Source organism: Panicum virgatum, chromosome 3N (assembly GCF_016808335.1).
Source record: "Panicum virgatum strain AP13 chromosome 3N, P.virgatum_v5, whole genome shotgun sequence".
In the NCBI taxonomy this organism is placed as follows: Eukaryota; Viridiplantae; Streptophyta; class Magnoliopsida; order Poales; family Poaceae; genus Panicum; species Panicum virgatum.
The window spans coordinates 2,638,113-2,658,657 of record NC_053147.1 but is presented as its reverse complement, the minus strand read 5'-3'; the positions used below and the strand labels follow the sequence as shown (position 1 = coordinate 2,658,657).

Here is a 20,545-nt window from a genome sequence, read left to right as displayed (position 1 = left end):
GGGCCCCGCCTGTCGGCCTCTGGGCCGGCTCAGTGGGGTGCACCTAGCGTTTTAGGGCTTTGCATTTGAGCAGCAATCTTTCAAAATTTGTAGAAATTCGTGTATAGCTCCAAAAATTATGAAACTTATTTTGTTGGATTCCTATAGCTGAGATATACTTAGTAAAAATATTTTTTTGCATGTTAATTTGCTGTAAATTTATCTATATTTTTATCTTGCAAAAGTGAGTTTAATGCTTATTTATTTGTGTGTTGCTAGAAAAATCTCAAACCAAATTTTTTTAGACTCCTTGTGAGGTTTAGTTTCCAGTGGTACTACTTGTTCATATGGTTATTTGCTGTTTACCAAAGTTTTAGCTTGTTTTCTTATGCTTTGTCTGAAAATGGTTTATTGTAGAACTTCTTTCTGGAAAGTGATAAAATGGCAAAACCAGTTTTGTTAGCTTTGTTTTCATACATAGTATCTAAGATAATTTTCTGGGATTTGTTTAGATAATTTTGCATTCCTTTTCCGATTTATCTTGCTTAGAGTAGCTGAAAATTGATCTATTTATGATTACTTATAGGAAAATGCTTTTACTGCAAAACCAATTTTCTTGAGTTCCTTATATTGTTCTCTGCATGCTCATTTATTTCCATGATTTATGATTGTTGTTAAGTTCATTTATTAATTCTTGCATCGCATTCATGCATTTTAGTGACCGAACCGCCGGAGGTCGAACCCGTGGAGCCCGCCGAGTCCGTTGAGCCTGAGCCTGGAGTCCCGTTCGTGGTCGAGTCCGAAGTTAACCCAGGCAAGCAGCTAAGCATGTTCCTTGCACCTATCTAATTTGACTAGCTTAGTTAACTCACTTGGGTAATGTTGGGTTATATATATTATGTATGTATTGCATTCTTGTACCTATCTGCGTGCATTATCCTTCCTTGATTTGCCATCCTTGTTCTTGGCACTAGTTAGTTAGTTAATTACTTAATCTGACTAGATGCTTAGCCCTGCTTAGAGTACTTCTTTTGCTCGCTAGACAGAAATGTTCTGGAGGATCACATTTACCGGTTACCCTTGTTCGCACTGGCTCGGTTTGGTTGTTAAGGGTTTGGTAGCCTCGAGGTTCAAGCGGAATGGTAGGGCCTAGTAAATGGAGTCACATAGGCAGGTCCGCTTGGATCGTTTAAGGACCGTCCGTGGATGACGTCGGCTTTGAGCACCTTTTCGTGCTACCACATATCCAATATAATGGTACGGATAAGCCAATTACCTTCCTTGACTTGATCATTGATGTACAGTCCTAGATACGTGGCCAAGGGCTATGCAGAGAGGCTTAGAGGTGTCCCCGGGTGGACCTACGAGTAGGAAAGTTTAGAGATGTCCCCGGTGGAAACTAAGTCTCTACGCGTAAGCTAGGTGTGAAGATTTCAATGATCGAGCCATGTTGGGAACGGTTGACGTGAGTACCCCCTTGCCCGGCGTGATCGGTTGGGTGAGTCGCATAGTCCTCGCGTCGTGTGGGTAAAGTAGTACACCCTTGCAAGATTATAATCAATTCGAATTGCCGCGCTCTCGGTTATGAGCAAGCTTTTTGTCCGTTGAACTCTTCGTAGAAAGTTTCGGTTATAATGGATATGGTTCATGGCACCTCTGTGACTCATTTTATTTTGTATACCCTTAATATACTAAAATTGTTGGGGGTTTGGGCAATGTTAATTAATTCTGATAGGTGACAGTGTAGAGAGCTACTGCTTCTGCAATAATTACTTAACCTTAAAGCTTTTACTTGAGCCTTGCATGATCCTTGTTTATTTAATCGCGTAAGTCTTGCGGAGTACCTTTTGTACTCAGGGTGCTTTCTAAACCTAGTTGCAGGTGAGCCAGAAGTGGTGTTTGGCCACTTTTACCCCGCTGATCCGAACGCGGGGGAAGAGTAGGTCGTGGTGGCTGTAGTAGTGATGTCCTTAAGCAAGGCGTCATTAGTTTAGTAAGTCTTTATCGTAATCGAGTTTCGTGAGAACATGAAAATACAATAAACTTTATGTTTCTGTTTAATATGACTTTCGTGAGCCCAATGCTTGTAAGTGAAGTTTGAAACCCACCTATATTGAACTTGTAATATTAAGTGTGTAAAACTGTTCTTTGTGGAATATTGGCGATGTATTCGATTGTAAACGGTATGTGCATATGCTGATCCTGGGCGTATGTTGGAGCACATACCGGGACTACCGGATTTGATATTATTTTGGATGAATGACGTGTCGGTTATTCGTGTCTCTAGATGTGGGATAACACGTGGCACGCTCTCCGGCAATCACGTGTTAACTCTCATCTGGATGATAATGACCGACGGTTCGTTTAAAATAGTATCAAATTGGGCGGTTCTCACACTGACCTTCACACATTGAGCATTTAGAAACACTTCAAGCCTTAAAACTAAAGCGCAGAAAGGTAGGAGTGCAGGACGTGCAGGAAAGATTAAATAGAATGATCGAACGGACTGATTTAAGTGGGCAAGGATTTCATGAGGCTTGAAGAACAACTAAGAAAACCACTCCGAGATGCTTGTGTTGAAGCTGATGCTAAAGCACAAACTGTTGAAGCGAGTGCTGAAACTGAATACATGAATACAGACCACGACTCTGGATGCATCTGTATTCCGGCAATTGTTGTCAGGCAGTCAGCCATGCCATAGCGAAGTAAGAAACTTATCTGAACTCTTACTTCTCACTTAATATATTACGTGTATTTCAACTTTCTTTGAGTTGAATTGTTTGAAGTTTTAGGGTTAACTGAAAGGGACAGAAGTGAGAAGTCCGATGAAAGTTGCAGGAAAAAAACTCCATTCTAAATTCATTTCAAATTATGTCATTTTGACAAATCTAGATAGAGTTTTCACTACGCATCTAGACATAGCATTTAGATACATAGTTTTCACTTATCTAGATGAATAGTTTATATATCATAGTTTTCACTTATCTGGATGAATAGTTTATATATCTGAATCTGTCAAAAACAACCTATAATATGGATGAGGGAGTAACAATGGAAAGGCGGAAATGACAACAACATTAAAAAGCTTGCATAGCCGGGAAATAATCTCACACGATTGTCTGCAACGACTACACTATCCAGCATCATGTTCCAACATGTTATAAAGTTCAAAAATTGTAATGACTTTCATCATCTGCAATAGAGCAGCACATTTTTGCAATGCAAACTGGTTCTCCAACTATCTACAACAAAACTGAGGGGAAAAAATAACTGAACAGTATCTAGTAAGACTTTCTGCTTCGACAGCAGGGCCAGCAGCTCAGGCCTTGATAGGTGTCTTGATCTTGCCGTAGAACTTCTGCTTCTCATCGGTGGTCTGGAAGCGTCCGTGGCCGAACTTGGACGAGGTATCGACGAACTTGAGGTTGATCTGCTCCAGCGCCACACGTGAGGTTTGCTTCATCAGGGACTGGCGGAGTGTCACCACCCTCTTCTTGGGGCCAACACAGCCCCCCTTGATCATCAGGTAGTCACCCTTGACGATACCATAGTGGGGGAAGCCACCCATGGGAGTGATGTCCTTCTCAGTCCTGTAGACATCAAGCAAATTCGGTAATCAGTACTGGTATAAATAGCGGAAGCAACATATCCATGATCGTACATCAACATGTAAATATTCAAGAAAATGTTACCTGTCAAACTCTGTAGAAGCATCGTGGCTTTCCTGTCCAGCCTTGCCGATCTTGTAAACCTTCTTGTTTATCTCAGTCCGGTGGTGGTATCCATTCTGACCAGCTCGGGCAACAGTGTATGACACCCTAGCAGGATGCCAGGCACCGATGCAGGCCACCTTGCGGAGACCCCTGTGGGTCTTGCGGGGAAGGCGGGTGACACCCCATCGGGTTACCACACCTTCATACCCCTTACCCTTGGTGACGCCAATGATGTCAATCATTTCGTCCTTCTGGAAGACAGCATCCACTGGCACCTCCTTCTCAAAAAACTTGTAGCCATAGTCAACCTTGTCTGCGATAGTGCCACCGTTAACCTGGATCTCCATGAGATGGGCCTTCTTCTGCTTCAAACCCTTCATCTTTCTAATCTGAGACCAGAAACAGTTGAGCATGTGAGAACAGAACACCGTAAAATACTAAATTACTGAGCTGTGATGACAGTGAATGCAAATATCACCTGAGTGTGGGCGATAACACGGACAACTGAAGCATACTTCTTCATCTTCTCAAGCTGCAACTGGATTTCTTTCTTGCCTGCATCACTGTCGTATTTGAGGGCATATTTGGTGAAGGCCTTCTTCTTTCTCTTGCACCAGTTCTTGTAGAACCTTCTCCTTACTTCTTCGCTAAGGTGCTGGGCCCAGACAGAGTTGAGGGTACGCAGACCACGTGGGGTCTTAACGTACGCCACAAGTCCAACAATGACAAGAGGAGGGGTCTCAATGATGGTCACAGGCTCACAGGTTTCCTTCTTGTGGAGCTCTGCACAAAATCACACAAGGTGATTACATCTCGTACCCATTAGCCCATACTACAAACAAATAATAATTTGAATTGGAAAACTCAAGGGCCAGATATGGGGATAGAATAATCAGGTAGCATTCTTGAGTTCCAAAAACAACAGTAATCATTTTCTTAAGGGAACATTTCAAAGAAGCTGCTTCCTCTGACCAGGGTTTTTAAGGCGTCGCCTAGGCGACAAGACGGTTTCCCATCGCCTTACTTAAGGCTCGCCTTAGCCCGCCTAGGCGTCGCCTAGGCGACTGAGCGGCTCCCTATCGCCTCGCCTCGCCTCGCCTTACCGCTTTAAAAACCTTGCCTCTGACAGAGTTTACTTACTGGAGCCAGACTTCTCGACCTCACGCACGATATGTGTCATGCCAGCCTTGTAACCAAGGAAGGAAGTGAGGTGGCAGGGCTTCTTCGGGTCATCCCTAGGGAAGGACTTCACTGCAGAAAACGAGAATCGGCACATCAGACACATATTATCATGCCCATTAATTGAACTGCACAGAAGCAACAGGTAAACTAATATATTAAAGACCATACATCCATTTGGAACCACTGATACCTAAAATTTCACAACAGTGTATTTCCACAGTATTTCCACATTCAGTGTTTGCAGCAAACACTGACATAAACTACCACCGTGGTTCAAGAACACTAGCAGACACGATCCCAATTGCAACATACTAGTCATTGAATGCATCTAAGATCTGAAAATGACAGCAATTTTACTCAATTAGCAGTCTCGAAAATTTACCCAACGCATGACACAATCAGAGTACTGGTACACAACACAAAACGTGAGCTACGAGACAACTCGAGCAGTTCATACCCAATCCCCACAGCCCGATTGCGCGAAACCCACACAGAGTGAACCGACGTGGAAAACACAAAGTAGCCAGACTAATGGATCGGTGTGGCAGCCCAAGCAGTTCTTACTCAATCCCCACAACCCGATCGCAAAAACAAGCTATAGCAAAAACACAAAGTAACCAGACGAATGGATCGGTGTGGCAGCACGTATCCTTTCCGCGGTGGCGGGAGGATCGCTTCCTAGGGAGGTAGCCGAGGGACCCATGTCTCGGGTGCTCGAATTTACGGTGCGACATCCTCGCCGACCTCCTCCTCCCTTACCTGCAGCAATCAGAGCACACATAAAACCATTAGATCGGCGTACACATACAGAGTGCCCCGTTTCGCACAGCAGGAAGAGAAGAGAAAGGGAAGGCATCTATATATCTTATATAAACACAATCCACTATCTATCATTTATTGTATTTCTCTTGACATGCAACCTGTCCACATCATCTCCATGTCATGGGGTCCTCCGTCCTGCCCCTATCGCTCCCAACTCACCACGCCTGCACGGGCAACACATCTGTCCATCCAAGTGGTAGGCAGCCGTTCATCATCCAATACAGGCGATGGTTCACTTCTGCTGGCCGTTACAATACTTGCATATTAATTTAATTTCTTTCATTAACCTTTTGTGCGTACCAGCCATATGACTTTTTGTTTCATCTCCCAACAGGTATAGTGCATGCTGCCCATAATTTTTTAATAATATATCAGGCCATAATGACGTGAGATGTAAAATGTGCACGCGTCCTTCAATTCCTCCAACAGGTAGTGCCACTCCGCTCGCCTCACACTGAATTGAGAATACTCCCTCCTTCCCCGTTTATAAGGCATACACGTATATCAAGATTCAAACTTTCTCATCTTTGACCAATAATTTGACTATTAAATTTTTGTTTTTATAATATAAATTTCATATGATTGGATTCATAATCAAATATAGTTTACAATGATTATAAATTTATAATAAAAAATGATATAATATATGATAAATAAATGGTCAAAGTGTTATTTAGAAGACCGTGTCATGTTCCACCATGCCTTATAAACGGGGAAGGAGGGAGTAGTTCCCAATGACCCTTCAGCGTCTCGCTTTAGTGCTTAACTACCGTTACCATTTCTCCACTTGCTCACCTGTTATTTCAATAACTCATTCGATTAATCATGGCAAGATAAAAGCAAGCATGGGCTCCTCCGAAACTGTAACGGGCGGAATGTGGAGGATGGCATTGAGTAGCCGAAACGGTGGGAGAAATGGATGGTCATATATATATATATATATATATATATTCATATAGCAGCTTCGACCACACCAGCTCAAGCACCCTCTTTCCTTTCCCGTCACTGGAAGCACGCTGATACTGCAAGTGGTTATTCTCTGAAAGCAAACACTGTGCTCCTGTATGCACTAGACAGCGATGCGCGCATCTACTAGGCAAGTTCTTTGTCACTCTCCCCTCATCTATAAATTGTTCCCTTAAATTATTATACATGAAATATGTGGTGAACCACTTGACAAAAGCCATTGAAACTATTGTGCGCTAAATATATTCTAAATTATAGATAATGCAGTACATATACGGGGACAAAATATCGTTAAAATAATTATATCTGTTCATCTTAAAGGTAAAATTATGTTCGATGATAGAATGTCAGCAAATGCATAAACTTCAAAAGGTGTCATTGTGTCGTGGGAAAAAAGGATTGTAGTTGTAGTATAAAGCAGAATAGTTTTTTTTATGGAGTCAGAGCAACAGAGGGCGTGGGAAATTACTGGACATGCCAGGCATGAGGCAGGTGGAGATGGTATAGACATAGCGTGACCTGGGGCCGAGCGTGCCGACGGTCTTGGTCATCGCCTGTGACGGGATCCATCAACGGGCGAAATCAGGCAAGAATCATATCCTGATAGTGTTATTATGTGACAATTTAAGTACTCTATATATAAAATCAAGTATTATGAGATGGAGAGTCTTTTTCCTTTTTCTATTAAAGCCACCTGTATTCCAAAACTCACAGATTATACATATGTCCATTAGAATGGATATAGTCATCTATCATTCATCATTCATAAATTAATTTGTTGTCTTCATATATATATCCTTAGGAATATTTTATTTAGATTTTTCTACATTAATCTCCAAATATGTTACCTAAACTATAACATCAAACTATCATCTTAACTATAATATCAAATTCCCGCAGCAACGCGCGGGGAATTCAACTAGTACCTGGTGGATTCTCGTCGCCGGCAGGAGATGGGACTGCGGCGGCTGGGAAGCCTTGGAGGGGGGCTTAGGGTTGGACCCTTGAGCGCATGCGCAACCTTTCATATAGGGCCATAGGGGAGGGGAGGCGTGGGATGGGCAGGGAGTGCGGGCCATTAACGGGCTGTGCCACACCAGTGGCCCAAGCTCGGCACGACGATTGGGGCCGAGCCGGCCCAGGAACTATCTGGACCGGCCGGGTCGTGCCGCCGTAACTCGGCTCGAATCGCTACAATAACCTCCATTTTTGTTTAGGTTTAGAGCCATTTTATTTCGGCAAAAAATTGTCTAGGAAGGCCAATAAAGATTTTGGCACCCAATAAAATAGTGGCGAAATTTAATCAATTTTGGCTCGACAATCTTGGGTAGCTAGGGTAACAAACCAAACACCATTAAACTCGACTATGCCTTTAAAAATATTGGCCAATCTAAAAAAAACTGCATTTTCTTTCTCTTCCATCCTGTGTAAATTTTTCCTTCGATGCTAAACACTTCTTTTTAGTGAAAATGAATATTTTTTGAATATATATTTTACATCTATCATTTTTATAGCTCTGGCCCTTTCCTGCTTCCTCTCGCGCGACTGACTGACTGGAGATCCTGAATTTTGAAATTCGAATTTCAAACTCTTCCTGTTTTTGTTTTTCAATTTAATCCTCCTTCTCGCTTGGGTGGGAAGAACCACGACCACGGCCCTCCGGTCCCACCTGTCAGCCTGCGAAATACCGCCGCACCGCACGTGTCCCGAGGCGCCGCGCCGCGCCGCGCCATGTCCATCAAGGCGTCGAACCAACCACTGCGTCTCTCCCGGCGGCGCTTATTCCCCCACCGCTCTCCCGTTGCTCCCCTACCAAGCGGCGATTCAGGAGAGACCCGGACCCGAACCTCTCCGGCGGGTGGATGGAGTTCTCGGCGATGAAGCGGAGGGAGCTGTTGGAGCTCTGCCGGCAGCACGGCCTCGCCACCCGCGGCTCCAAAGCCGACCTTGCCGCTAGCCTCGCGGGTGCCATCTCGGTACGGCCTTCAAAACCCTCGCTCTTGACTCTTGTCTAGCCCATTGCAGAAAATTTCAGATTGCCTGGCCGTGTATTGGGGGAAAAACTATATTTTTAGAAGTGGTTCTTTCGCCCGAGGGTGGGGCGGATTAGTCATTTCGATTTTTTAGAAATATTAAAACGCACCATGGGTATCAAAACTTGCGTAGTGGGCGCAATCCATCACAGTGCTTAAATTGAAAACATTGAGCGAACCATGTCATCTGCGTAAATGAGCCCAAGTGCAATGACTGGACTGTCACCACTGCAGGCTGCAAATAGTTTCCCTGTGCGTTAAGAACAACTGAACGTATATTTTGGTTCTCCTCTGTTGTATCCGTTTCTTCATTTGCATGTTTGCCTCACTCAGCTAAGCACAGCTTGATGGCACGCATGGCTCCATGAAAAGATTTGAGGATCCACAGAACACATTATGGTTGCTGATTTTGTTTGCCCCAATAATTTTGGAAGGTTTACCTATTAGAAGGCAGCAAGAAGAATGGCCTTTGTTCTGCACGTTCTATCTTGTTGCTGGCTTGCTGCACACTTGTACCTACGTAATATCACAACTAAGACATGTTTTCTTAAATTCTATGTTTAGAGATGACCAAACCAGTAGCTTTCAATTCACATGTAGATTGCTCCTTTGCATAAAAAGAAAAATACATTAATAAATATTACAACCCATGGTGTATTTTACTCTTTTCAGAAAAGAAACAACAAAACACATGCTGTTTCCACTTTTCTTACTTGACGTAATGAGTTAAGGTGTGCATATTATGGTCTCTGTTTGTATGCACAATCCTTTCTATACTAGAAAACAACAAAAATATGTTGCAGGTAAAACATTTTCCTTTTGTTTCTCATTTCATCAACCTGTGTTCTGCGATTCTGGGTGCTGGATGAAGAAACATCAGAGAATCAATAAACAATGACCCGTGCATGATCCTAAGAAGAATGTGACCAAGGTGCCGACTGCCGAGTTTGCTTCTCCATTCATAGATGTGACATGCCGCCCTCTGGACAAACCAAAATATTTCTAAATGTAGGAAGCAGCGCTAACAAATAGTGTAGTACTTCTGTTCTGATCTCTGCTGATTTTGGGTTTGGCTCCTTGTTGCAGGGTGCAGCTGCTGCTGAGAGTGTGGTTGAGGTGGTGGTGGGGAAGGGGTGTCTGAAGCGGCAGGGAGGTAGTGCTAGTGGTGGTACTTCCGGTGTTGCCAAGAAGGTGCGATTTGCATTGGACCAAGAGTCAGAGGAGAGGGCAAAATTAGAGACCAATAAGTTGTGTAGATTACCAGTAGCCAAGGACTTGAAGATAGTTCACCCATTGACATTTAATACTGCTAATAACAGTGTGAAAGATTTTGTGGCGAAGGCAGAAAAAGAGCTGGGTTTCACAAAGAGGAGTAGCGGTGATAAGAGAAAAAATGCTGGTGGAGTTTCATTCTCTGGTGACAGTGGTAGTAAGGCTCCAGCTGCAATAATGACATTAGGAGTGCATGATGAAAGAACCACATGCATGCATGAAAGTGTTAGTGGTGAGGAGTTTCAAAGTGCCAAGGGTCGAGATGTGGGTAAGCAGCCAGCAATAAGGGGGCCTGTTAGGCGATCAACACGTAGATGTGTGGTGGCAGGTCAAATCTGAGGCAGCCTTCTCTTTGACTGGATCCATCATCCCTATGATCCACCACCCGGAGCTCAGAGGCAGGTGGGTTTTTGTTAGCTTAAGTGGTGGAATTCTAACCTAGTGCTTGATCATGTACTCAAGAGTATTTATGTGCTCACAATTAATATTAACCATGGCGGTTACCTATTTGATTTGAGCCTCACTTGTATGAACTCCATTAAATCGTAATTGCACAATGTCCAGAAGTAACAAAAGTTTATATAGAATATTATACTTGTATTTCTTCATTTTAAAGAGATGGTAAAAAAACATCCAGATATAGCAGATCTACCAATACTTTTGCACGGAAGTTCGGATATATCAAGAGCTTTGTTATTCGTCCTGATCTTTTGCACGGAAGTTCAGAAGGCTAATGTCTTCACTAAATCTTTTGCAGGTTAGCTGTCGCTTTGTGAGGATCATTGTCGAACATGCAAGTGAAGATTTTACTTACTGTTGTCTGATAGCAGTGATTTTAAATATGATCAGCTCCGTTGTGATGTTGGTGCTTCATAGCAGTGCTTGTTCTTTGAAACTAGAGTCGTTTTACCACAGTTTTTGTCATCTAACCACTTCACCCGCCAAACAGAGTGGGAAACAACAAAGGAATCCATCAGGAAGCGTGGCGAGTAAACAATAGCGTTGACAGGGAGCACAAATACACCATCCAATAGCAGAATAAAAAATGCTACAAAGTTCAAATATTTTAATAATTCTAATCATCTGCAAGAAAGCAGCTCTGGTTCTCTGAATATCTCAAACAAAACTGAGGAAAACAAACTGAACACATCTGGTAGAATGTTTTGCTTCAACAGCACAAACGGGAGACCAGGTCTTGAGCTTGCCGTAGAACTTCTGCTTCTCGTCGGTGGTCTGGAAGCGCCCGTGCCTGAACTTGGACGAGGTATCGACGAACTTGAGGTTGATCTGCTCCAGAGCCACCCGTGAGGTTTGCTTCAGCAGGGACTGGCGGAGTGTCACCACCCTCTTCTTGGGGCCAACGCAGCTCCCCTTGATCATCAGGTAGTCGCCCCTGACGATACTGTAGTGGGGGAACCCGCCCATGGGAGTGATGTCCTTCTCAGTCCTGTAAACATTGAGCAAATTCGGTAATCAGTATACTGGTATAAATAGCGGAAGCAACATATTCATGATCATGGATCAAACTGTAGTTGCAAATATTCAAGAAAATGTAACCTGTCAAACTCTGTAGAGGCATCGTGGCTTTCCTGTCCAGCCTTGCCTATCTTGTAAACCTTCTTGTTAATCTCAGTCCGGTGGTGGTATCCATTCTGACCAGCCGAAATATATGTATTTTGTACAGAATTAAAATGCAAACATGATAGCACAAATTAAATTTGGCAAGATATGGGTATACCTATGCAAGAACTGAACTTGAGAGCAAGAGTTAGCACGAGGACTGAACATGCAGGAATAGCCAGCAGCTTTGTACATACAAAAGAATTTTACAGTAGCTTGGCTTGCATACGACCATATCTAAGGAAATTATGAAGCATTAGGGATAAACCGAAAATTATATATGTATTTTTTTCATAGAAAAAGTTGGGGTAAAGTGAACCATAATTATTCACAACAAACTTATGTGATCCTCCCTTGAATTTGAATCAAAGTCGTATTTTTATGTTTTAACAAGTCCTACTCGGCTACAACTCCTCAAAACAACATTCAGTGAGCACCTTAACCTTAGAGCCTTTGGGGCATTTCCTCGAGCAGTTGTTGGGCGTCGTACTGGCTGTAGGGGCACTACCTGTCGTGCTCAGTAGTGAGGCCCCAAGGGGCCCAATTTGCACGCAGGCTGGTGCGGGCCGTGCGGCTCGCCTTCTTCGACGCGCGAGCCTTGATCTGAACTGGCGCAAACACCACAGCTCCTTCGCCCGCCAGGTGTGGAGGCCGACGGACCTTGCAGCTGGCAGAAGAATATCAACCAGCAACTGCTGGGGAATGGAAGGTGCTTGTGGAGTGGGGAGGAGCGTCATCTAGCTGGGTGAAAAAGATGCCAGCACGGATGGCGCTCGCTGGAGAGAGTGATGAAAGAGAGACAAGGTTAGGGCCATGGCCCTTGGGAAGAGGATTGGGAGAGCTCCTCGTGCGCCGGCAAGGAGTCTGCGGACAACGGCAGCGGAGGCGCGCACTCGGGAGTCGGGACGAACTGTCTAGAAACACTAGCTAATTTGCCTGCGATTGTGTATGTTGTGACAGAAACCGCCAAGTTAAAAGGCTTAATTAAACATAATGGTCATTATTTCAACGCATCAGACACATTAGCTTAATTAAGTGTAACTTGATAGCCTGTTTTCAACCCACGGCCCGATCGAAACACACCAGTAGTCTCGCACGACAGCGAGCGCAGACGGTACCAGCATGATAAAATTTTACAAAATAAAAAAATTAAGATATTTACAAAATGATATTTACAAATTAAAGTTCACATAATAGATAATAGCAGCGGTAGAGAGAGTCTAACCTGAGGAAGATTTTCATTAGAAACCAACTAAAATAAAATAAAATAAAACGATAACTACGGAGACGTGAGGACGTCACATCGAGCCCACCGATGTTAATCCTGGTTAGCTTTTATACCTGGAACAGGGTAAACAACAAACCCTGAGTATACTAATACTCAGCAAAACTTACTCGACTATGGGTATACATAGCTCACTATCTAGACATGCACGACTTTCTGGCTGTGGGTTGTTTTGTGGAAAAACAATTAAGAGTGAGTCCTTACTTTCAATATTTTAGCTCAAAATTAGGAATGAGTACCTATTTTCTACTGTTTGCATTTCTACACCAATCAATGTGGAAAAACAATTGATTAGGCACAACCATATTGATCATTTCATTCCCTTCCATGTTCTTTCTACGATGTGACTCGGAGATTAAGGTGTTCATGTCCGAGAGTGATTGACGGCGAATCGATCCGATTTACCCTTGCAATGCAAGGTGGACCTAACCAACATGGCACGCAAAAGCCCCGTCGGACCCCACGCACCAACATTTCCCCTCCCCGCCTCGAACTACAGGAACCAGCCCAACGTCATATAGTCAGCCGAGCCCTACGTGAGACCACCAAAAGTAAACATATGCAACCCCTTTCTCCGTGGCCACTCGACTCGCCCTAGGAGTTGGGTGCGAGTTCATGTACTTTCGAAGCAAAGCAGTACTCGGCTTACCGGTTTCGACTACCTCCTACTCCAGGTATGCGGTTAGTACAATTCAAACATGATCAGCAGGGCCAACAATGGTACGGTCCTCAATCGACTCGGACGGGGCTAAGACACCCAGAAACCCTGTCCAGCTGCCATACCTATACATGGCACAAAACAAGATAAATTACACATGCTAGGAACGAAATAAGTTGCACGAGTACAATTTAATAGCACAAACTAATTCTTACTGATTATATCCTGTAATTATACTTAACAAAGTATTTTACATAAATTTATCATGATCTTATATGTAAAGAAACTATTATTTCTATTAGAACAGGCCTAACTACTAATAAAAATTATTTTTATTAGCAACCTATATGTTCCGAACATAAAATATTTACTAGTGATAAAATAATAGAAAACAACCCTAGCATGAAGTTTTCATGATTTATCAGCAAGCATAATTATTTATGCATATTCCTATTACTCATAAACTATTTATTAAACACTAACCAATTTAAATCAATAACTCATGCACACGTGCACTAAAAATCTGAAACTTTTACCACATCACATACATCACATGACTAATCTACCATAAAAATTTCACAGCAAAAAGGAGCAACATAACTACATATATGATTTTATCCCTAACAAGCATGAATAAAATTCTAGGACAATATTTTTCTACCAACACATGTCATATTATAGGTTCATTGCATAGATCTAATCACAAGGATTCCAAAACATCTTTATTTTCTATTTTATAATTTTTCCATGATTTAATATACATTTTCAAAGTTTACAGCCACTTAAACTAATATGTAAACTAGAGCAAAAACTATTTAGAAACTAAAGATCAACCTATAAGGAAATTTGTAGATCTTAGAACAAGGAATCCAACAAATTTTAGTTTGTATTTTTCTGATTTTTCTATGATTCTATACGAATTTTAGAAGTTAACAGCTAATTTATGCATAAAAGAAAAGACTACTTTACAGCAAGGCCCCTGAGTTTTTCTAGAATTGCACTGCACTATTTAGAGCTATTCATATGAGTCACAGACTTCGCAAAGAGCCCCCAGAATTGTTTCTATTCTTGCGCAGGGTCCCTGACCCAGTCAACCATGGCCGACCGGTCTTTGACCGGCCATAGCTCCCCGGCCGGCAATGGGAACGTCGCTGGTGGCACCAGCGGGGCCGAGCGCACCCGCGGCGCACCATGGCACAACACAGGGCCGCGCAGGGGCGGTCCGTGGCGAGCAGAGGCATGGCGGCGGCGGCATGGCCCAAAAACGAGCGCGGAAACGATGCCAACGTGATGGAACGTGGAGAGCACGAGCTTTAGGAGATTACTTACATCCGATTTGAACCGCTGTGTGGGCGAAACGATGGTCGGATGATGAAGTTCGACGGTGAGGGGCGGAGCTACTGTTCATGGTGGTCCGGAGCTTCGATTCCCGTCGATTGGGCCAAGGAGGACTTTGGCTAGTGGTTGGGGAAGCTGGAGGGGGTCACGGGCTACCTCTTGGTGCCTTGATTGGGGCTCGGAGGTGGCCGGAGGAGGGAGTTCACCATGGAGGGGCGGCGGCCATGGCAACGCTCTGCTCGGTTTGAGCAGAGGAAGAAAAGAAGAGCGAAGGGAGGAGAAAGGAAAAAGAAGAAGAGGACGCAGGTGAGAGAGAGAGGAGCTGGTAGCTCGGATGAGGATGGCGAAGGAGGCAGTGCGGCATGGGCGGGGATGCGCGTCGCGCACGGCGTTAGCGGGCGGCGTTCGTGGCCAACTTCGGCACGGCTTGATCTCTGTGTGTGTGGATGCTTCCACAATTAGTGCTGATGATTATATCAATCTCTCAATTAATCCTAATTAAGGTAATTATTACGTGGGTTGTTACAGATGGTGTGATCAACATATAAGGGCTGTGTTTAGTTCCGCGAAAAGTTTCCAAAATTTTTCACTGACACACATCACATCGAATCTTACGATACATACATGGAGTATTAAATGTAGTTAAAAATATAACTAATTACACAGTTTGATTGTAAATGACGAGACGAATCTTTTGAGACTAATTACTCCATGGTTGGACAATAGTTGCCAAATAAAACCGAAACGTGCTACAGCAACTTTTTCGCAAACTTTTCGCGAACTAAACACACCCAAGGAAGAGAACGGCCAGGGACGTGGCCAAATGAGCCGCTAGAGCCTATGGAGCAGATTTCGTTATGTGGAGATGGAGATGCCAAACAACCTCTTTATCAGATGTCGATGCCAAGCCGCTACAGTATTCACAATATTTTATTAAAACTTTTTTGAAAGAAATTATTAATTTTTTTGGATGCTCCTTAGACTACCATGGGTAAATTTTGAGCTAGTTTCTTCCTAGCCGTAATTTGTATAATTTGTGAGTAAAATAAAAAGTTGGATGAGATAGTGACTCGTGGGTCCGACTTTCCCGCTCCGATATAAAGCCCCACATACCAGTGGATCAGCTCCAACGCCTTCCAATACCCTCTCGCACGCGCACGTGCACGCGCATGCGCCTGCTCTCCTGGCCCCACACCGGGCGGCCCCACACGGGGCGAGAAGTCCCAAAATGACGAAATTCAAAATCGAACGCCTCCTTTTGCTGGAAATTCAAAATGCTAGCCCCAGCCGCGGCTCCTTCCACCAGCCGAACAGGGCGATTGTAACTAAGAAAAGCAGGGAGGTGATAAGGCTTCTTGGGGTCATCCTTAGGGAAGGACTTCACTGCAGAAAACGAAAATTGGCACATCAGAATTCAAACACATATTATCATGCCAATTAATCGAACTGCACAGAAGCAACAAGTAAACAAATATATTAGAGAAAAGACAATGTACATCCATTTGGAACCACTGATAATTACCTAAACTTCACAACAGTGTATTTCCCCATTCAATGTTTGCAGCAAACAATGACATAGGTTCAAAGAACACTATTAGACACGATCCCAATTGCAACATCATCAAATGCATGTAAGATGTGAACACGACAGCAATTTTACTCAGTTAGTAATCTCCGAAATCTACACAACGCACAGCCAACAAGTGAAATCATGACACAATCAGAGAACTGAAACACAACACAAAACATGAGATACGAGGCAACTAAAGCAGTTCATACCCAAACCCACAGCCCGATTGCGCGCAGCCAACACAGTGTGGGAATATTAGCAAAAACAACCGACGGGGAAAACAGCCACACGAAAGCATCAGTGTGGCAGCACTTACCCTTTCCGCGGTGGCGGAAGGAACGCCTCCTAGGGAGGAAGCCGAGGGACCCATAGATCGGGTGCTCGAATTTACGGTGCGACATCCTAACGGACCTCCTCCTTCCTTACCTGAGCGCCCGTGAAACCATTAATTAGATCGGTGCACACATGCTGATGCTGGATGCTCCGTTTCGCACAGCAGGAAAGGAACTAGGGAAGAAAAGGGAAGGGCATACCTGGTGGGTGCTTGTCGCCGGCAAGAGATGGAACGCGGCGACGCCGGCGGGCAAGCCTTGGAGGGGGCTAGGGTTGAGCGCAAGCGCAACCTTTCACATCTACAATTTTTTTGAGATATGGTTACACCTTTCATATATATGGGGGAGGGGACGTGTGGGATGGGGAGGACATACGGGCCGTATCCGGGCCAGCACACTGTGCCACATAAATGGCCTAAGAACGGCACTATCGGGCCGAGGCGGCACAGGCACCAACTGGACCGGATCGTGCGAGATTGCTGCCTGATGAGTGAGCTGCCTGCCATTCGATTTTGATCGTCTGGGGCTGAGATTGCTGCCTGCCAGGTCTCCAACCAAAAAGGCTCTCCTCTAGGGATGGCAACAAGTATAAACTAGGTGATTCCCCATGGTTGCTGCGGGTATTTATGAGAGCTTTTCGATAGATTTTTGTGTGGGACATAGTATTTATTTTCTCCTGTTCTTGACTTCTTGCTACTTAGAAAGGCAACATAATAATATCTGCCGCCGCTGTTACCATCGTCGCCTTGGTGGACGATATCAGACTGCGCGCCGCCGCTGTTACCATCGTCGCCTTGGTGGACGATATCAGACTGCGCGCCACCGCTTGTTCCCTCGTCGTCGTCGCTCTCCATGACGTCGGCGTTCCCAGCAGCGTGACGTCGAAGACGTCGTAGTTGCTCGGACACGATTCGTCTGGTCTCGAGACAGCTTTCTCGGCGGCAGCGGTGGCGGCCTGCTGCTGCTTCTTCGTACGTCCCTTCTTCGCCTTGCTGGTGACCCTGATGCGCGAGAGCACGGCGCAGACTATTTATAGGGCTGGACAGAAAATAGAAGGATCATGCAAAGGAATGAATGGCTTGTTAGTGGAGCACTTGAGCCTTATGTTAATTAATGTTAATGCCATTACGGTTACTGTTTGCGTCTGCGTTGGTGGAGATTGAAGGAAGATCAAGTGGGCCGCTGATATTGATTGTTGGTATTTGGTGGAAGATGGTGTGTCCTGACGTGGATTGCTACGGATAGTGAGGATGTAGTTTGTACCTAAGATCGAAGGCTGAAACAAAAAAGGTGACGTGACTCAATGTGGTTTCAGAGAAATAACAATCAATGATCCGAAGTGGGGAGCTTTTTTATAAGAGAGATAGATTCATCAGGTTTTACCATCCCAAACCCAAATCTATGAAAAATATTTAGAGTCATTAAAAATCCATATCCATGACGGATTTGAAATTTCGCCCAAACTCGTACCCTTCGGATTAACGGGTACCCATGTGTAACCCGTGGGTCTACACTTTACTATCTTAGTTTTTATCATAATCAACAAATTTAACATCGCAATCATCAAAATTATAGCGTATAGGGATACAGACCATTCTGTAATAGTCTTTAAGTAGACATTTAATGGTTAATTCCACTAATCATTCTGATATTGCATTGTACAAGGCTATACATGAATGTGTATAGTTTGACAGAATGATATGTCACATACTGAAGATATGTGGTTCTGATTCTATTGAATCAAAGGTCATTATTTATAAAAGTAATGCAGTTTGTATTGTTTAGATGGAGATAAGTTATACTTAATGCAATATTTTGCATTAAGATGGTTCTATTTCATAGGTCATATGGGCATATGAACATTTGCAAACTAAGTACTTGTGATAATCTCGAAGAGATATTCACAAGGTCTACTATACTTCACATTTCATATGTGTAGAATATATTGGTATGAAAGGTTTGCAAGTTTCAGGGGGAGAGTCTCTCGCCTCTCTGATTAATAACTTGTTGAAAACATCATATTGCACTCTTTTCTTTGTATAAGTTTTTTCTTTGGGTTTCTCATATAAAGTTTTTAATGAGGCAATATCGACACAAGACTATGTCATATCATCCATTTTTCTCAAAGAGGTTTTTGGTGGATGATATTGAGACATGATACATTGTACTCTTTTCTTTATGTGAGTTTTTCCTTTTTGAGGTTTCTCATATAAAGTTTTTGATGAGCCAATGTCAACATAAAATTATATGCTATGTCATCTAGTTTTCCCCACAGAGGTTTTTAGAAGATGATATTTGAAGCATATTGACCATAGGGTCAAGGTGTTATTAGACTAATACTTTGAATTTATCTCAAGGGTCTACTAACATTGGTAATTGTATATTATGGTGTTTCTCCTTATTTTTCCCACTGGGTTTTAAGGAGTTTTGCCTAGTATATTGGAAATACTTTGGTTTTTCTCACAGGGTTTTCCAAAGATTCTCCTCACATTTTCCTGAAAGGTTTTTGGGGGAGATATATTGTATTGCATCTCCTTATTTTTCCCATAGGATTTTCAAGGAGTTATTCGATTGATTACAAGACCACAAGAAGATCAAATTGATTACAAGACCACAAGAAGGACAAATTGATCAAGGGGGAGTGTTATGAAGGAATTAGGAATTAGTGATCAATTCTGTAATTAAGTAATTAGATTAATGACATCATTATGATGTCACTAGGAAGTTACCATTCATGAAGAAGTCATCCCAAAGGGATATGTTCCTTGAACTCTTGTCTTTTGGTTTTGTATATAAGCAACAATCAATTAATGGAAATACACATCCATTCAGTCTACAATACTCACGACCTAGAGTGGTCGCCCGGCCTTCGACGGACCTGTCACCACATAATTTTAAAATTTTTTGGATGCTTCTTTAAAGACGTATCATGGGTAAGACCCTATTTGGATAGGGCGTAATTAAAATTAGTCAGCCTCTTTTAGTCATTTTTAACCACCTATTTCTCAAACAGAGGTGACTAAAAAATTTAAAAAAATCTCTAGTACATTAGTCAGGTGGAAGACTAAAGCCTTGTTTAGATACAAAAATTTTACATTTCAAAACTTTACATTCCAAATGGCTGTAAACTTTACATTCCAAATGGCTGTAAACTTTACATCAAATGTTTGGACACATGTAAACATTTTTTAATGATAAATTAATTAGGTTTAATAAATTCATATCGCAGTTTACAGGCGGAATCTGTAATTTGGTTTGTTATTAGCGTACATTTAATACTTCAAATGTGTGTCCATATGTTTCAAAAACTTTGCACCCCCCTAGAACCAAATCTTTACCAAAATTTTACAAAGGCATGTTTAGTTCCAAAATTCTAAAAAGTGGTCTAATTTCAAAAAGTTTTGTAATTTTGGGTGCATCTAAACAAGGGCTAATGAAAATGACTAAAGTGATCTCTCCTTTTTAGACCATGTGTTTGGCTCTATCTCTCTTATTATTCTATTTTTAATCCCACTGTTGAAAAGGGAGTACGTATTTACGCTCTAAGGAGCAGATTGGTTCCCGTGCCAAGGCTGGGCAGGCTGCTGGGATGCAGCATCCTCAGTTTGGTTTTCTGCACTACCTCACGAGACTGGCTCATGCAAAAGGCATCACCGGGCCTGGCTCTTGGGAAATGCCCGTGGAGTCCGTTTCCCACGGGCCAGGCTCGCGGGATGCGGATGGTCTTCCGCTAATGATATTACTCCCTCCTTCCCTATTTATAAGGCATGGTGGA

General features: G+C 43.1%; 3 protein-coding genes across 12 annotated transcripts; 1 reads left to right on the top strand and 2 right to left on the bottom strand.

Moving 5' to 3' along the window:
* Positions 1 to 3,099: 3,099 nt before the first annotated feature.
* LOC120663686 (60S ribosomal protein L3-like) lies at positions 3,100 to 7,695 on the bottom strand. Of its 4 annotated transcripts, none has more exons than XM_039942578.1 (6): positions 7,589 to 7,695; positions 5,524 to 5,633; positions 4,833 to 4,943; positions 4,171 to 4,475; positions 3,672 to 4,081; positions 3,100 to 3,569 (listed from the first exon to the last, which is right to left on the bottom strand). In XM_039942578.1, the coding sequence occupies exons 2-6, from the start codon at positions 5,606 to 5,608 to the stop codon at positions 3,299 to 3,301; spliced, it is 1,182 nt and encodes a 393-aa protein (XP_039798512.1). In that variant the 5' UTR covers positions 5,609 to 5,633; positions 7,589 to 7,695; the 3' UTR covers positions 3,100 to 3,298. The 4 variants fall into 4 exon arrangements, with proteins under 4 accessions (XP_039798512.1, XP_039798514.1, XP_039798510.1 ...); XM_039942580.1 differs by having other exon boundaries at positions 5,065 to 5,633; positions 7,589 to 7,627; XM_039942576.1 differs by having other exon boundaries at positions 4,833 to 5,633; positions 7,589 to 7,627.
* A 732-nt stretch (positions 7,696 to 8,427) lies between these two features.
* Positions 8,428 to 10,477, top strand: LOC120667401. Its single transcript, XM_039947482.1, has 2 exons — positions 8,428 to 8,638; positions 9,782 to 10,477. Exons 1-2 carry the CDS (start codon positions 8,525 to 8,527, stop codon positions 10,304 to 10,306), a joined length of 639 nt encoding a protein of 212 aa, XP_039803416.1. The 5' UTR covers positions 8,428 to 8,524; the 3' UTR covers positions 10,307 to 10,477.
* Positions 10,478 to 10,969: 492 nt separating this feature from the next.
* On the bottom strand, positions 10,970 to 17,073 carry LOC120663679 (60S ribosomal protein L3-like). Of its 7 annotated transcripts, XR_005670571.1 has the most exons (6): positions 16,972 to 17,073; positions 16,755 to 16,864; positions 15,982 to 16,251; positions 11,706 to 11,824; positions 11,525 to 11,619; positions 11,369 to 11,414 (listed from the first exon to the last, which is right to left on the bottom strand). XR_005670571.1 is itself a non-coding variant. In XM_039942573.1 (3 exons), the coding sequence occupies exons 1-3, from the start codon at positions 12,322 to 12,324 to the stop codon at positions 11,084 to 11,086; spliced, it is 726 nt and encodes a 241-aa protein (XP_039798507.1). In that variant the 5' UTR covers positions 12,325 to 12,928; the 3' UTR covers positions 10,970 to 11,083. The 7 variants fall into 7 exon arrangements, 2 of the variants coding, with proteins under 2 accessions (XP_039798507.1, XP_039798508.1); XR_005670572.1 differs by lacking the exon at positions 11,706 to 11,824 and having other exon boundaries at positions 11,373 to 11,414; XM_039942573.1 differs by lacking the exons at positions 11,706 to 11,824; positions 15,982 to 16,251; positions 16,755 to 16,864; positions 16,972 to 17,073 and adding an exon at positions 12,025 to 12,928 and having other exon boundaries at positions 10,970 to 11,414.
* Positions 17,074 to 20,545: the final 3,472 nt, after the last annotated feature.

What these genes read in the sequence shown, in the direction of transcription:
- LOC120663686 (XM_039942576.1), bottom strand. Translation starts at nt 5,040, where the DNA reads ATGGTCTTTAATATATTAGTTTACCTGTTGCTTCTGTGCAGTTCAATT. An exon ending in GTGTTATCGCCCACACTCAG is followed by an intron (nt 4,082 to 4,170) that starts GTGATATTTGCA and finishes TTCTGGTCTCAG; the next exon opens with ATTAGAAAGATGAAGGGTTT. An exon ending in GCTTCTACAGAGTTTGACAG is followed by an intron (nt 3,570 to 3,671) that starts GTAACATTTTCT and finishes TGATGTCTACAG; the next exon opens with GACTGAGAAGGACATCACTC.
- LOC120667401 (XM_039947482.1), top strand. Translation starts at nt 8,525, where the DNA reads ATGGAGTTCTCGGCGATGAAGCGGAGGGAGCTGTTGGAGCTCTGCCGG. An exon ending in GCCTCGCGGGTGCCATCTCG is followed by an intron (nt 8,639 to 9,781) that starts GTACGGCCTTCA and finishes TCCTTGTTGCAG; the next exon opens with GGTGCAGCTGCTGCTGAGAG.
- LOC120663679 (XM_039942573.1), bottom strand. Translation starts at nt 12,324, where the DNA reads ATGACGCTCCTCCCCACTCCACAAGCACCTTCCATTCCCCAGCAGTTG. An exon ending in CCAAAGGCTCTAAGGTTAAG is followed by an intron (nt 11,620 to 12,024) that starts GTGCTCACTGAA and finishes TCGGCTGGTCAG; the next exon opens with AATGGATACCACCACCGGAC. An exon ending in GCCTCTACAGAGTTTGACAG is followed by an intron (nt 11,415 to 11,524) that starts GTTACATTTTCT and finishes CAATGTTTACAG; the next exon opens with GACTGAGAAGGACATCACTC.